Source organism: Molothrus aeneus, chromosome 6 (genome assembly GCF_037042795.1).
Source record: "Molothrus aeneus isolate 106 chromosome 6, BPBGC_Maene_1.0, whole genome shotgun sequence".
In the NCBI taxonomy this organism is placed as follows: domain Eukaryota; kingdom Metazoa; phylum Chordata; class Aves; order Passeriformes; family Icteridae; genus Molothrus; species Molothrus aeneus.
The window spans coordinates 3,186,450-3,203,263 of NC_089651.1; the positions used below are offsets into that span (position 1 = coordinate 3,186,450).

Genomic DNA, 16,814 nt, shown 5'->3' on the forward strand with positions numbered 1-16,814 from the left:
ATGGCTCTGCCTCCGGCCGCCGCTGCCGAGCCCTGCCAGGCCCAGGAGAGTTTGTGACCGTGCCCGGCAGCTCCGCGCCGGCGGAAGCCCCGGGGCCGCCCGCAGCGCGCCCTCCCCGCCGCCCCTGTCGCTGCCGCACACAGGCGCGCTCCTCGCCCTCCCCCCCGGCTCCGCACGCCGTCTCCACCTCGCTCACTCACACACACACACGCGCACTCTCCTCTCGCTCTGCCTTTAGCCGCAGGTGAACCGATAGCCATTGAATGAGGACGAAAAGTTAAGAGGTTAAACCAATATGAACCATCGTTGCTCGTAGCGGTGCCGTATCCAGAGCAGAGCATTATCCGGCGAGCATCCCCAAAGGAATGGAGTCCGTAAAACAAAGGATTTTGACTCCCGGCAAGGAGGGATTGAAGAATTTTGCTGGAAAATCCCTTGGTCAACTCTACAGGTAAGAGCGATATCTCTTACAGGATTCTACTTCTCAGAAAAAATTGGAAGCTTTCCGTAAGCGCCCGTTGCTGCAGGAGGTGGAATGCTTTGAGGTTAACGGTGGCAGGGCTGGGAGCTGTTCTGCTTCTGTTGAATATAATCTAGATCCTGGAAACTAGTGCTGAAGCTGCTCAATATGGCACCCTCGTAACTTCCCTATCTGACTCGTAGATGGTGTCAGTAAAGATGCAGCAAAAGATTACCCCACCTTTCTTCCACAAAAACGGGATCCCATCTTGAAATCCTAATCAGGAGAGAGCAGCAACCTGTATTTTTGTTCCATCTTAATTTCCCAATGCACCCACAGGATCTTGCCTCCTGCCCTTAACAAATATATTTTTAAAAAATTCTGGTTTTAATTAGTCTTGTCCTTTGTGTAATTCCTCGTCGGATGAAGGAAAACATGGAGATGTATAAATAATTGATATCCGAACGATTTTTTTTTTCTCCTGAAGCTGAAACATATAGAGGAATGTGTTTAATTATTTATCCATCTGCCTTTAGAAGCATCTGTTTGTCCTATAAATTATATACAGCTGCAATTGCTAAACTCAAAAGCATCACTTCTCTATATTTATGTGTGTAAAGAACACTTCTATCTGAGCCTTGTGCACACAGATAAATAAACCCAAATTCTTGCATGCCTATGAAGTGCATGCACTAAAGTTCACACATCGTTCTCCATCCAATCTGGTGACTTTAGTGACCTCCACAACGTTTGAGAATAGTCTGTGAAATTCCAACAATTTTCGATTGTTCCGTCTGCTAGAAATGACCCCGAAATATTTGGCTTGGGGTATTTGGTTAGTTTGGTTCGGTTTTTGGTTGTTTGTTTGGGGTTTTTGTTTTGTTTTGGTGTTGGTTTTTTACGTTTGTTTGGTTTTTTGGTTTAGGGTTTTTTTTTTCCGAATTGCAGCTATAAGGTAACTGCGGATTTGTCTGCCCAGGGTAGGTCACGTAAAAATCTTTTTTCCATATCTATGCGGCAGTGCTGGGCACAGACACCAGGCTGTTTCACAGCATGAGTCACAACTTCTGCTGCCATTTTAAGGGAAGGGGACATATCAGTGAAGTGATATAGACAAAATTAAGGCTTCCATTTTCATAGGAAGTGTACCATTGAGAAAAGCCAGAAGCAAAATTAAAGTCATCAACAATGCAATTAATTTCCTACGGTTTTTGGTTTACATTTAAGTCATTTTCAATAGTTGAAAATTAATAATAATAAAAAAGGATAATCCAGAATAACTGCTTAAAATATAATTTAGGAAATACACCTTTTTTTCGTTCTTATAGAGTCTACAACATTTAAATAAAGCTATTATCCCTACTACTTGTACAGTGAATAATGGAGAAACGGTGTTTGTATTTTCCAGCAAAACTCCGTTTGAATTCACACCTCGACTAATAAACGCGTGATTTGCTAATCTTTGCCAGCTCCCGGCAATTAAGTACTTTGTTTATTTTTCTTAGAATCTAAACCATTTTCTTGCCTCTTACACATTGATTTCCAGCCTATTTCCGAAGACAAGACGCCCATTCAGGGAGAAAACACTCCTACCCTTTATCCATACGAACGAATTTTGAACAGAAACCCACGGTAGTTTATTTTATTCACAACTTTAACACATTTCTTAATGCCGCGATCTTTAAGCATGGAAATAACACGCCCAAAAAAGAAAAATCAGGAGAATTTCAGCTGAGTAGTTTATGGAGAAAATCCCTGTATTTTCTCCCGAACACGGATAACCTTTTAAGCCTTATTCTGCTAATTGTTACTGCCCTATCAGCCGGATGAGTTAACGTGAAAGAGATGCTCCTTCGAGTGGGAAAACGCTTCTACAGCAGAGTTGGGAGGCAGCGGTTGTAGAGTCCACAGTGTCACGTAATTGCTTCTCAAGACGACAAAATTGGTTAGCTTTTCTGGTTTTTAAATATCTCAGTAATTTCAGAAGAAGATTAGGGATTCAATATGGGATACTTGCTCTATAAACCTGATTTTTCTTGCTACCGACCCAGCATTTAAAAAGATTTAAAAAAAAAATCTGAATGTTCTAAATCACCTTTCGTGGTATTTTTCCAGCTGATTGGAAACAGCTGCAAACAACCTTCAGATTCCTTCAGATCGTTCTCTAGGAGACACAGTTTCCCAGTAAAACCGAGGGAGTGAGGGCAAGGCGATGGTGCTTAAAGCTGCTCTGGGAAGGTCAAACCTGCGGAGCGCTCACACGCTCCCAGCGTGCAGATCTTTGGGGAAGCCTCCTCCGGCGATGCCAGCTCTCGGTCCTGCTGGTTTTTTTTTCACTGACAGCCATTTTGCAAATGTAAAGTAAACAGCAACATCGCCCTCTCCTCCTCGCTCCTCCCTCCCGTCTTTCTCTCTTAACATTTCTTTTGTTCGCAGACCTGGAGCGAGGTGCGCCCCGAGATCACCCCCTTGGCGCTTCTAGCACAGCGAGGAGGCAATAAAACCTCCAGGAGGCAACAAAACCTCCTTTTTCTGTGTCTGTGCCTCTGGCTGCCCAACATGGCGCCTCTGCAGTGGTTACAGATGATGTCTGCTTGGTGCGCCCTACATATTTCAGCAGAAGTCTTTAATGATAGATGAGCAATTCCCAGCCAGAGCTCCTCCCTGGGCTGCTGCGGAGGGCTGGGGGGAGCTGGGGATGACTAATCCTCACTCCCACAGGTCATTGCTAAAGAACAGTTGAAGGTGAATGGGAAGCGGGGAATAAATCCTCGAATCAATCTCCAAGCCAGAGGAGCGAGGGGAACGGTGAATTTTAAGCCTGCAGCTCCCCGAAATTGTTGTGCCTTCAGGCGGCCGGGCCTTGACTTTCCCTTCTTGTGTCGGGCAGAGTCCTAGAGAAGAGGCAGAAGCCCGGGGACACCATCGAGCTGACGGAAGATGGGAAGCCCATGGAAGTGCCCGAAAAGAAAGCCCCGCTGTGCGACTGTACGTGCTTCGGGCTGCCCCGGAGGTACATCATTGCCATCATGAGCGGACTGGGATTCTGCATTTCCTTCGGGATCCGCTGTAACTTGGGAGTGGCCATCGTGGATATGGTCAATAACAGCACCATACACCGAGGAGGAAAAATTATAAAAGAGGTGGGGACTTTTCCCTCGTAAATCCCACGTCCTCCCCAGTACAACTCGCAGTCCAACACCTGAGCACAGGTGGGGACGGGCTCTGGGTGGTTCCGCGGCATTTCCCCACCTGAGCCCCGGTCCCTCCTCCTGCCGCTGCCCCTCCAAGGACGGAAATCCCGTTCCTGACGCAGAAACAATTTCTACCGATTATTCCCGCTTTTCCATTTCAGTTCCTAGCCCCAGTTTGTGCTATTATTGTGCGAACAATTCGCCCCACGCCGTGCCTGTCCCACACAGCCTTGAAAACCGGAGATATCTCCTAAAATAAACGTAGGGGATGGGAGAAGGAGGGCATCGAATAAGGGGCTGTTAGCGGGTGCATCTCTTCGTAAAGGAGGCGGGGAGGTTTAGCAGGAATGTTTGAAAACACCGGGGCGAATTGGCTTTCTCAAAAGGCGTTAAATGATCAGAGCCGGTTTAAAGCGAGTTAAAGAGCGCTGAGAAAGATGCGGCAAACGCGGATGAGTCTTAAACACCCAAACCCCTCAGACGAGCCCCGCAGGGCTGGCAGGAGGTGAGTGCGGGCCGTGCCAGCGCTGCCCGGCCGTGCCCAGCCGTGCTCAGCCGTGCCCAGCCGTGCCCATCCGAGCCCATCCGAGCGGCTCGGGGCTCACGGCCCCTCTGGTGTCCCCGGAGCCACGGGCAGTGCCGGTTCCATCGCTGTTCTGGGTTTGTTTGCTGACCTGGCACGGGGCACTGGGACACCTTGGATGGCGCTGCGGGTGAAAGCTCCCGAGGGGCACAATTACAGCTTCCTCTTGTCTTTCTCTCCTTCTGTCCCGCTGCCTTGCGTTGGAAGAAAGCGAAGTTTAACTGGGATCCTGAAACGGTCGGCATGATCCACGGCTCTTTTTTCTGGGGGTACATCATCACGCAGATCCCCGGAGGGTACATCTCATCCCGGCTGGCAGCGAACAGGTAACAGCAACTAAAAATAGTGCCTAAAGGGATGCGAGAGGGGCTGAGCCCGCGCAGCCGGGGCTCCCCTGCACCCCAATTTAACCCCGCACAGCCGGGGCTCCCCCGCATCCCAAACTCAACCCCGCTTAGGGAGGGACGGACAGCCTGCAAGGCATCCGGGAGCTCCTCTGTGATGGTGTCATGCTTCACATTTCATCAATATTGCTCAGTGCTCCTTCCAGCAGCCCCTCGGCTTTGCGGGGGATATTCTCATGCTGGTTTCCTTTTCCTTTAGACGGTCACTTAAGGAGGTTGCGGCAACGATATTCAAACAACACGTGTTCAGAGGCAAATTCAAAGATTCATTATTTCATCAAAGCTTGAGAGGTTTTTTGTTGTTTTTTTTTTTTCCTCCTGTGACTGAATTAAAGAATTTTATGATTTTTGTTTTAATGAAAAGGAAAACCGTCAGTGGGAATTTTTCATTAAAGCATAAATGAATTTAGAATGGTCGAAAAACATGCTTAAATGAGACTTCCACAATGAAAAGAAAGTGCAGATGGTCCGGGGACTTAAGGACTCGTTTCTATGGTGTCTGGCATTTTTTCAAGCACCCAGGGTGCGATTCTACCTGTTAATTAGATCCACTGAGTATTCGAGACACATGAGGCTTTCACATCCCTGCTTAATGCCACGGGCTCATCGTTTGCAGAAGCAGCAAAGGTCCTAGTGCCACTCTTCAAACCAGCACAGCACTAAGTGCAAATGGATGCTAAACTCTAAACTAAGCCATACACAGCCTTAGCTCTTCTCGGGGGTGGGCAGCATGAAGGGTAGGCTGCATGGGCAGAGAGGCTCAGCCTGGCGAACAGGATGGTTTGGGTGTGCTTGAGACTGAGAGGAAGGAGAGAGTGTGGCTATAGCAAAACATGGTCTCCTAAATAAATAAATAAATAAATAAATAAATAAATAGCTTCTAGACAGATCTACAATAGAAACGAGTATTTACAAACACAGAGATGCTCTGTAACTGAGGAAACACCAATATCCTACCCTTAAAAACAAATAAATCAAAACATAATTTTTAAACTGGGGTGTCCATTGTCTTTCTGTTTACAAGATAATGGTTCAGAAATCTAAAAGACTTTCCCAAATAGCCATTAACAGCCATTTAAAGGGTTATTTACCTTTTTTTCCTCCTTTAATCATTTCCGCATCTTTACACAGTCTGTAACTACTCAGGATTAATTGGAGTTTTGGTTGAGTAAAGGCTGCAGAATCTGACCCAGAGAATCAAAGCTGTCTTCATTCCCCCAAACAACACCAGAACACCCATTTGAACCAATTCAGATGTAAAGTGATGCAGCTACAGAGATTTGCAAGACAATGATGGGGACACTGCCAGGAAAAGTCAGTAGCAGAAGCACACAAGTTGTCATATCGAATCAGATTTTTCTCTTCTTCACAAACATTTACATTTATGACAGTAACTGAGGACTATTCCAGTTAAGGTAGGTGTATTTTATCTAGTTAGGTATTATTCCTGTGGAAGCATCCATGATTCAGGTGTATTTTATCATTCCCAGGCATCTCACTGCCCAAATATCCTGAGGGGAGCCCAGGTTGCCCGGGGTGTCTGCCCCACGTGGGGTGATGGAACACCTTCCCTTCTTTTTGTGTTTTCCACAGCCAAGTCAGTGACTGTAACTGGACTAGTGATGTTTTTCACGTTGGGAGACTGATGATTATCTGATTATCTAGAGTTTATGAACCTCTCAAAATTCAGATTCCATCATGATACTGCTGATACTTGCTGTGGTCTTCACATTCCATCATTTGGGGAATAAGCAGAAGTGCTGATAAACTTGTGGGTCCCAAAGGATCCAGGTGTTCAGATGATATATTAAACCTTTGGTTGACTGAATTCTGTTCAACAGATGACACTTGAGTGCAAGGTAACATCAGGGAGGGAGGGACCCCTCTGAAAAGGAGCCTCACTGAGTGGGATCTTGGGCCATGTGGGAATAGAAACACATCACAAGCTTCCAACATGACTCTACTAAAGTAATCAGTGTCATCCCAGAATGTTTGTTTTTCTTTACTTAGTGCAATGAGTGTGTTTAAGTCAGTGATGTTGGCCTTGGATGTTTGTGGGTAATTTGGACACATTCATATCAGTATGGGTGTGGGAAAATTAGAGATTGCTTTAGAGATCTGCAATTGCTTTTAAAATGGCTTTTGTGTGCTTGAGACTGAGAGGAAGGAGAGAGTGTGGCTGAAGCAAAAATGGCCTCCTCAAGATAAATAGCTTTTAGACAGATCCACAGTAGAAACAGTATACAGTAGTAGCATGGGTGTTGAAAAATTAGAGATTGCTTTAGAGATCTTTAATTGCTTCAAAAATGACAGTATAAAGAGATGCTTAGTGAAATAAACAGCAAGAACTATGCATTCAGGATACATGTATATAAAAAGATTACAAGGAGGTAATCTGATTGGAAGTATGCATAATAATTCCACTGGAAGAATTGCTTGGTATAAGTGTATGCTTTAGTCCTCTGGAAAGAAATGTCAAGAATCAGCAATTGACAGCCATGCAAATGAAAAAAGCCCAAATAGTAACAATAGTGACTACCCACCACTGGCCCAACCAGAGAAATTATGTTGTAGTCTTTTTCATTGGGTTTGAAATTCCTATAATGGAAGTTATGTTTTAGCTATTGTGAAATGTTTGCAGTAGAGGGATAAATAAGCAAAATATGAGGGATAAACAAGTGTTGAGGGCTGTTGCTACACTGAATTTTAGGCTACATGGTCCCATAAGTAAGCACATGTTTTGTTTATAATCTAGAAATTTAATAAATTTAAATTAATATTCCCTATTTCACATTCATGCTATTGCAGCTGTCTGTGAATAAATTATCTGCTGTGCTGTCACACACATATGGGAAGGTGTGAAACTGTGCTCAGTTTTATCACCTCATCTCAAGATAATTTGACTATCATTATATTTTAAATTTCTGATCCACCCTTTAAATATCCTTTAGGTTGGAAATCTATAACAAACCCCTTGCCCTACCAAAAGCAGTACTGAAATGCTGTGGCAGTATTTCCTCACTGATTTCCTAAGTGAACTGTTTAAAGATTTGCTGTAAATCAGGAAAGATTCTTTGAAATTAATAGGGCATTGTTAGGTTATGCAATAGAGAATTAATTCCCGATGCAGTTACAAATTTAAAATAGAAATATCAGTTTTGACTGTATGTGCCAAGCATTTTTTCAAAAGTAAATCTGCAATAATCACAGGGTATTTTTTATACAATGAAGCTGAGTAGCCATTTTAGCTCATTTGTGTGTAGTCAAACATGAGAACCTTCTGACACAGAGACCCAAAGGGCAGAATAGAATGCCAATATTTAAACATTAAAATCACCTGTGGTAATGACATATATTTCCTATTATCTGTCAAATCTCAAATCCTGGCAGTATTCACATTAAAAAATGTAACTACATGACTATACTGCATTTCTCCACAATGTAATCATCTCTCATCTATGCCGAACTCTTAATCATTGTCATTCTAATCTGAATGAAATTATGCAAATTAACATTTCACTTCAAATTAATCTTTGTTTCTCAAGTGCCATTCCTCGTGTTATTAAAGGCTAAGTCCTTCTTCCCAGCAAGTAATCTGATAGGATTATTTGTATGAATAAAATGAATGATATTTCAGACAACTGTCAGTGCATCTTGTCTCAGAGTCCCACAGATTTCCCCTGAAACTGTCATTGGCATGTCAGTGGAATCAGAATCTCCCTAACTCTGCCTTAATTACAACAAGCATAAACATTTAAGGTAAGGTATTGTTTTAGAAATACAAGTAGAAAGATGTCCAGAAGTCCACATCTTTACATTTCCCTATTTTAAAAAGAGAAACTGTTCCATTCTTTCAGCAGGCAGGCGTATTGTGTGTTTTCTGATTTGCAAACAATGATTAATTCACAGCACGAGCAGGGGATTAGTGGCTGATTAAACAAGTGCCAACTTCTGAACTTCTGAGGACTAGAGCTGACCTTGCATTGTGAGGGAACCCCCAGAGCTGCACTTGCCAACCCCACCTTTCACATCCAGCCCCAAATCCTGCAGGCTGAGCTGCTCTCTGACCCTGGCACTGCTGTGGGGCTCATCTGTTCCCAGGCAAAGAAGCCAAAATTGCACAAAAAGCCCCCAGGATGCTTCTGTCACCCTGCTGCATTGCAGGCTCCTTTGAGTCCCGGTCTGTCCAAGAAGGGCACTGGGGAAACTGGTGCTGGTGCTGCTGCTCCCTCTGCCATATGGTTCAGGGACCTTCCATTTTTCTGTCGTGAGTGATGAAGCTGTTTTCACAATTTAATGATGCAACAAGGGATTTGGGTGGGGGTTGTGCTTGATAAAAGGGGGCCTCAGATGTGTGACAAAAATTAATAATGTATCCAAGCCCTTATTAAACTGGATTAGATGGCGGGAGGTCGGCTCTTACATATTAATGCTTCATGAAGGGCTCGTAATAGGATTTAGTGTGAGGAGCACAGAGACACATCCCCCTCCTCCCATACACACAGAGGAATGAAAATAACCTGCTTTATCTTGATTTAAGAAAGCCAAATAAAGCTGTTCTACTATGGCTTCTGGCCACAGACTGTTTTGAAAGAAGTTCAGTTTTCAGCAATTGTCCTACGAAGCACGTCCAGCCTAGGGAACAAGTGTTCATCTCTAATGGCAGAGGCAGATTATTGTCTCTGTTTTTTTGGGTGTCTGAGTTCATCTACCACTCCAATATTCATGGCACAATCCCAGTTTTGTTATCCCTGTGCTGTTTTATGCAAATTAAAGGCCCAAATCAGAATAGAACACTGCATTCTGTCTATCATCTAGGAAAACATAAATTGTCAGGGTGAGCATTTCACAGGGAGATGTTTACAGGAGATGGGTCAACAGAGTCATCAGGAAAGAGCCTGTACCAGTCAGAATGACTGTATGTGCCACAGAACAGCTAAACAGTGTCTCCCCACAATAGCTTCAGTTCCACTTAGTTAATTTGAAATATAAACATAAGTAAAAGTTAACAGAGGCAGGGTTATTATCACCAAAGGGATATTGGGGCAGCCAAAGGTGACACAGAGACTCCATCATCAGGAGGCATGAAAAGGCACTTTATTATCAGAAATCTACAGTTCTTATAGAAAGAGTGGTGGACCTAAGACCTGATTGGCCTTTAGTAATCTTCTCTCACCTATTGGTGAGCTATGAGTAGCACACTCTGGAGAACCACGTCACTGACATATTTCATGAAAAATTCTTTTGCCAGGATTTTTTCTCCTGAGAAGGTGAGAGGCCCCAGAGGAAAAGAAAAACAATAATTATTTGCTGCTGTGGAATGCAACAGGTGCATCTGTGATTGGTCCAACAACTCCAGCGAGTTGTTTCTACTTGATGACCAATCACAGGTCCAGCTGTGTTGGACTCTGGTCAGTCACAAGATTTTATTATCATTCAATTCCTTTCTTTGCTAGCTTTCTGATGTCTCCTTTCTCTTTCTTTAGTATAGTTTTAGTATATCATTTTCTTTTAATATAATATATATCATAAAATAATAAATCAGCCTTCTGAACCATGGAGTCAAGATTCTCACCTCTTCCCTCGTCCTGGGACCCCTGTGAACACCACCAGAGAATCATATCTATAAACAACAATTACAGAAACAGAGATAATATTTTTTTTTAATTTCTTTCCCTGAGCTTTCTCCCAGCTTCCCAGGAAAATCCTGGGACAGCTTTGTCTCTCTCTGTTCAGAGGATATGTGATTACCACAGGGTTCTCAGAGTGATTACAGACTGAAAAAGACAACTAGACTAAGACAAATATTATCAGGAGTATTTAGGTTACAAAGGAAATGAACAAGTGAGATGATAGGTATATAATTTTTAAAAATCAATACAGGTAGTGTGAGTCTTCCAAATGAGTGGTTACTCACAGTTTGCAGTCAAGGAGATGAATATGAAGAAAAGCAGAAAATGCATGTGGAACAGCTGAAGAAAAAAAAAAAAAAAGAAAAAAAATCACACTATTATCAAGCAAAATTAATCTTTTCACAGTCAGTGAAAGATTATTTTTCCTTGATTATTTATTAAGCAAAAATAACCTTTTCAGAGTCAGCAAGGGCACAGTTTATGTTTACCTACGTTGGATACAGGTAAACCATCATTAATGGTGCTTAACTTTTAGCTTTCAAGGCACCTCATGCAAGACTGTTATAGGCTAAAATGTTATTTTCTCTGGTGCTGAGAAGCAGCTGTATAACACTGCACTGACAACTGTGGCATTTTGGAACTAATTAAATACAGAAGGGAAGTAATCCTCATGACACAAAATGCAGAGAACCACATTTATCCTTGACTAATTTTTTCAGGACTAAATCTAAAGTTTTCTGAATTTAACCGTCCTTGTTGAGATATAACTACAGAAGTAGGGTTATGTTTGAAATTCCAGCTTATTTTTTGCATTCCATCCTCCACTGATGAAAATCCTTTGAAATCTTTATTTGTATAAAATCCACTACACAGTTTTCATAAAATTACACAGATACTTTCAGAAAATCCTAGAATGGTTTGGGTTGGAAGGGACCTTAAAGATCCCCCAGTTCCAACCCCCATGTCAGGACACCCCTTTCAGAACCAGCTGATTAAGAAACTTCTTATTTATTAGGATTATATCATCCAGATATGTCAATGCTGTCAAATAACTTTGCCCCCAGTTCTCTTCTGGTCCCGAGTTTCCACAAATCCTCACTGCATTTACAGTGGTATCTAAATAATAATAATAATAATAATAATAATAATAATAATAATAATAATAATAATAATAATAATAATAATAATAATAATAATAATAATCTGTCTCTGAAACAAAACCCAGGGATGCTTCAGAGCATTAATTGCACACACTCTGTGCAACAAGTATCCTTAACCACCTCTATTTGCTTTGTTACTTCAGTCCAAAACAATTTGTACACCGGGTTTGATGCAACAAAATGTTATTTAGGTTGTTTGCATAAAACCACTAATGTCACTGTCATTGTGCTCTGAAGGAATCTGCCTTTGCTCTGAGCAGTCCTGATACAATCAGCTGTAACCTGTGCCCCATAAACCAGAAAACACCCCAAAAAGCAGTACAGATGTCCAGCTTTTGAGTCCAACACATAGTAGTTATCCTCCCAAATAACTCCACAAAGCATTTTAGAATTAAACCTACAGGTGATTGCTGTGATAAGTGTGTTACATATCCCTAAATCAGCAGAGACAGCTGAACCACAGCATGTTGGTAAGCTGATTTGAAAGAGACAGTCCTGGTTTGAAACATTATTTAGCAGATTACATATTTAAAGAGCAAGCTGTCCCAAAGCTAATGAGCTAGAAGGAATGAGTCAGAGCTTTATCTAGACATATATAGATAGAATGAGTTGTAAAACAAAACCACAGGTTGAGAGATTCCCCAGCTGAATTCAGACAGGAAAGAGAGGATTAGCAGAGTGAGCAAATGAATGAAGGAAAAAAGCAAGACAAGATCTAGAGGATCTGATTTGCTTAGTGATGTAAAAGAAAGAAAACAGGATTGAGGTTGTGGAAACTGAAGGGATTAAAACCATTAAAATAAAACAACAAGGGTAGAAGACATATACTGGATATATGTCTTTTATATATATCTCTATATATATATCTATATATCTGTCTTCTATATGTAGAAGATATATACTGGATATATGAAGTGAAAAGTTGAAAAAGAAAAACTACTAAGTAGGCCAAATGCTTGTAACTTCTCAGATGGAAACAGATCTGTTTATGAAAGGATAATGTAAATGCACTTGCTGGTAAGAACAATAATTTGAATTTAATGACCCAGGATTCTTTTACATTTAGCATCCATTCCAGTGATGCTGTCATCCAACAGTGCCCAAGTTTTTACAAAATATACACTGACATATCAAAAACCAGGCCTGTGAACAGGCAAGGGAAGGCACAGCCTGAAAACTGTTTGTGGTTTTGGTATGAGTCTGTGGCATCAGTGGGCTTTGAAGAAGGCAGAAATGTAAAGGACTTCTGGCTTGCTGATACACATGGATTTAATCTTTGCATGGCATTCCACATCCAGTGCTTGATCCAGTCCCTTGAATCCTCTGTTTTGCTAAAAATCTCATTAATATTTTGGGATTTTTTTATCTTCCAACCTGGCAGATTGAACCATAGCAAATTCAGGTCATCAAAATGCACATTTTCTGTATCAAAGTCTTAGAAGGCCCTGATCATCACAGCTGGTACAGGTAGAGATATGCTTTGTAAGGAGGGAAATATTAAGTGCCAGTTAAGACCTGAAATTTCTGTAGATTCAAAGAAAAATCTAAGTTGAGGTGTGGATCACAAAGTGTCATTGTCACAGAAGAAAAGATTCTGAAAAGCTGCTGTAAGCCCACAGACATTCCAGTTAGGTCCTGTCTTCCTTCTTTGTGGACATTGTGTTTTAGTGGACAAAATGAAGCATCTAGTGCAGCAGCGAGCCTTGCAGTGCCTCTCAGACAGAATATGGTTTGGATGGTATGAAAGTACAGCAGAGCCACGTCTGTGTTGTGTTGCTGCCCTTTGCAGGAGAAGGTGTGTCACAGATAAAGACAATAGGTAGAGTCAAAGTGAAATAATACATTTCAGAAAGCTCGAGCTGACAGAATAGTCCAAAAAGTCGCATTATGTGACACATGTTCTGCTGCTCAGAGCTGCTGCCCACGAGCACTCTCCCAAAAAAGCACTGTTCAAAAAAGAACAGCAAAGGATAGTCAAAACCCAGCTTTAACTTTTCTATCTGATTCATAAAATAAGTATTTCTTCGACATATTTCATGTGATTTCTGTAAGGAAAATGGCAAACCAACTCACCGGCTTGAATCCAAATAAATTAAATTTGTTTTATAATGGCGGGTTTTTTAGTCTAATCTTTAAACTAGGTTGGGAAAACTTCAGAAGAAAGGTTGTGTTTTCAATCCTCTTTGTTTTCCACCCTATGTACCTAACAAACTTACCTAATGAATTTGTAACTATGACTAGGGAAAATGTTCTATCACTGTTTACAAATCAAGTATTTGATCAAAACACACACTTCATCCAATGAAAACAATGTCCTCTAGAATATGATCAATATTGAAATTGTGAAATTGTCAAATCAGAGGTTTTTCAGAAAGGACCATGGTTTATATTTTCCATAGGTTCCTGTTTACAGTCAGAATAAACCAATTTTTAATTATTTGAATTTAATTTATTGTAGTGGTGCAAAATGCTTTCACACACATCCCCACACACCCACCCACACCCTCTGATTCCCTAGAAAACAAACAAAACAGTCAAACTTTCCTATTCAGCAGATAGATCTTCCATGAAATGATGATCAGTGGCACTTTGGAGGGAAAAATTATTCAGTTACAGTCCTGAGTTAATTTTCTATGGAAGCCATTGAATACTTTCCATACCTTTGTACTTTTCAATGCAAATCTGTTTAAATACATGCAATGGTGTTTTGTAGTTGTAAGTGACCGAGACTTACTGTTCTTTATTGATTTTGAATTGTAATGAAATTATGTTAATAATTCACTGATACAGCATATATTTACACATCTTAAAAGTACAGCATTTTCTTGTTTAAACAAATGTTTAAAAATTCATTTTAAATATACAGAGTTACTTTTCAATCTTTTTTAAAGGACAAATTTAGTTAAGGTACTTCATATGCTTTAGAAAAGATCCATTCTTTTTCTATTTCTAGACTGAGTGGACTCGGTCCCAAAAATCAGAATCTAACATTGATCTTCAGTGTTTTGTCATTATCCAGAGAATAGAGACATCAATAATTGTGGAATTTATCAAATCTATTAAAAAATTGACATAAATAAAAATACAGGAGGCTCAGATGAGGAATTGATTCCACCGCATACACGCCTAAAAGGGCCTTTAGTTTTATGTTCCATGAATCCTTTGCAGCAATTTTCATTCCCAGTCCCTGGGGTAAAAGGATGCCTCTAATGAGGACTCCTCACTTTCAGTTATCCTGTGTGTAACTGGATATGCCATCCATCTGCCTGTGCTCTGTGCTCAGATCACTTCTGGAGCTGACTCTGCTTCCAGCTGTGTAACAATATCTGTAAAACACTGCAGAATATCTGTAACACTGCAGAATGCTCATGGAATGTGAATTTCCCGACAAAGGTGGATGACAATAGGGCTGCTGCAAAGATGCAGAGATTAGAAATCCAAAAATACACTTATTTTTCTTTTGTTTAAAAGAGAAAAATGAGCCAACTGACTTGGAACCCAAACAGATTAATTCCCCATGCAACCTCATTCCATTCTAAGCACTGCTCCTGAGCTGTCAAAGTAATTTTCTTTCTCTTCTCCTATCCCAAATGTCTCGCATTCAAATATGATTTTACTATTATTACTCCTTATATTGCAGGAGGATTAAGTCACAGTTCATGATCTTTGAGGCCAGGGTCAGCAAAACACTGAAGATCAATGTTAGATTCGGATTTTTGGGACTGAGTCTACTCAGTCTAGAAATAGAAATAGATAAGCTATAGAAATAGAACTACTCAGTCTAGAAATAGAAATAGATAAATAAAGCATAATTTTTTGTTTCAGGACTGCTTCTGGTCACTTATGAGGACTTATTGGGGTTTTTCCCATCTCTTTGACACACTACTACTGTATTTATTGTCTTCTCTGTATGTGTTTATTTTCTTACAGATGTAGTTGCTGATTTTGAGTCAGAAAGGAATTTTTTTGCAAGGCTAGGGGCTGCTGAAGACTTGTCATGACATTTTAATTCCATCCTAAGGCAAGGGCCCAGAATTATGGCAGTGCCATTGGGCTCACCTGCTCCATCTCTGTGCTATAACTCCCTTTTCCCAGAGTTTACCTTCAGTCTGCTAAAGGTTTCACTTTGTGCCATGGCATTAAAAGCTTTTGTGGGGTTTGGAGTGTGCCCAGAATGCAATGGATTTGCAAGGATACCTCAGAATGAAAGTGCAGCCACCTGGATTTCCAAGGCTGAGCTCAGCCCAGGGACTCCCTGCAGCAAGGCTGGGCTCACTCCAGAGCCCAGCTGTGCAAACAACTGGGGAGGCACCAAGGGCACAGCAGCTTTAAAAATGTGTGTCCAGCAAGGGCCACAGCTCTTCACTCAGTGTGACACCAGAACACCAAGAGGGCAAAGTGGCACTTGTACAAAACTGTGCAAGTAGAAAGTGTACAACTACACTTGTAGAAAACTGTACAAAAATGCAGTGGGGTGTGGAGAGGAACTAACACTCCTAAACAAGCTGGAAATGACAGTGGAACCACACACACATTTAATTTGCCATGGCAACATCAGAAATCTAAACTTTCTAACCCATTGCTGGAGTTAGTGTTGTAGAAAAATTGAGCAAGGTGCAGAAATTAAACATAAAGGATCATAAATCACTAGCTTAATAGCCAGGAAAAAATGTAAGAAAAAAAAAAAAAAAAGGATTGTACAATTTGAGGGTTTGATGTGTGAGTCAGCAAAATAGTTTAGAAATGCCCTAGGAACAATCAGAATGTTCCTAAACTAAATATATTCAAATGTGAGCTGCATATTTTGATTGCTATAGCTCAAAATAAGTTTTATTTTATATAAATAATAATAAATATTGCTAAGTGAGATATTTAAAGCAATAAAACAGTAAGGTTTTATAAAAAACACCACTATATTACAGTATTTTGTTAGGTAGAATTTAGTATTTGTGGAAATAAACCTAAGAAGATTAAGGGGCCTTAAGGAGAAATGCTTATGATATTTATGATTGTGTGCTGAGAGATACAAAGCAAATATAGAAAGGTTTATTTGCTCTTGATTGAGCTATAGAGGAAATGGACTCACTAAAATAGCCATGCATGACATCACTTCTAATAGGGACTCACAAAAAGCATAAAAAAGCCATTTCTTGCAAGAATCATAATTTAACTTATTCCACTTTTAAATCCTTCGATTTCTGGGGAGAGAGAGGAAATCATTCTTATGAAGCATAGTTCAGACAGAGAATTGGCTCACAAGCGGTGCTGCAGAATTATTTCATCATCTACACCCTGGTGTAACGGAGTATTCCCCAGCGCTCGTATGTCTAAATGCAGGCCAGATTTCAGTCTGGGAGAAGCATGTCTCTGATCATTCCTT

General features: G+C 41.0%; 1 protein-coding gene across 1 annotated transcript in view; it reads left to right on the forward strand.

Moving 5' to 3' along the window:
- Positions 1–16,814, forward strand: part of SLC17A6 (solute carrier family 17 member 6) — a 30,581-nt gene continuing 13,767 nt past the window's right edge. Inside the window, exons 1-3 of the mRNA XM_066551472.1 lie at positions 1–451; positions 3,351–3,603; positions 4,445–4,563. Coding sequence (XP_066407569.1) covers positions 366–451; positions 3,351–3,603; positions 4,445–4,563 — 458 coding nt within the window. The 5' untranslated portion in view covers positions 1–365. The remainder of the gene's footprint in view (positions 452–3,350; positions 3,604–4,444; positions 4,564–16,814) is intronic.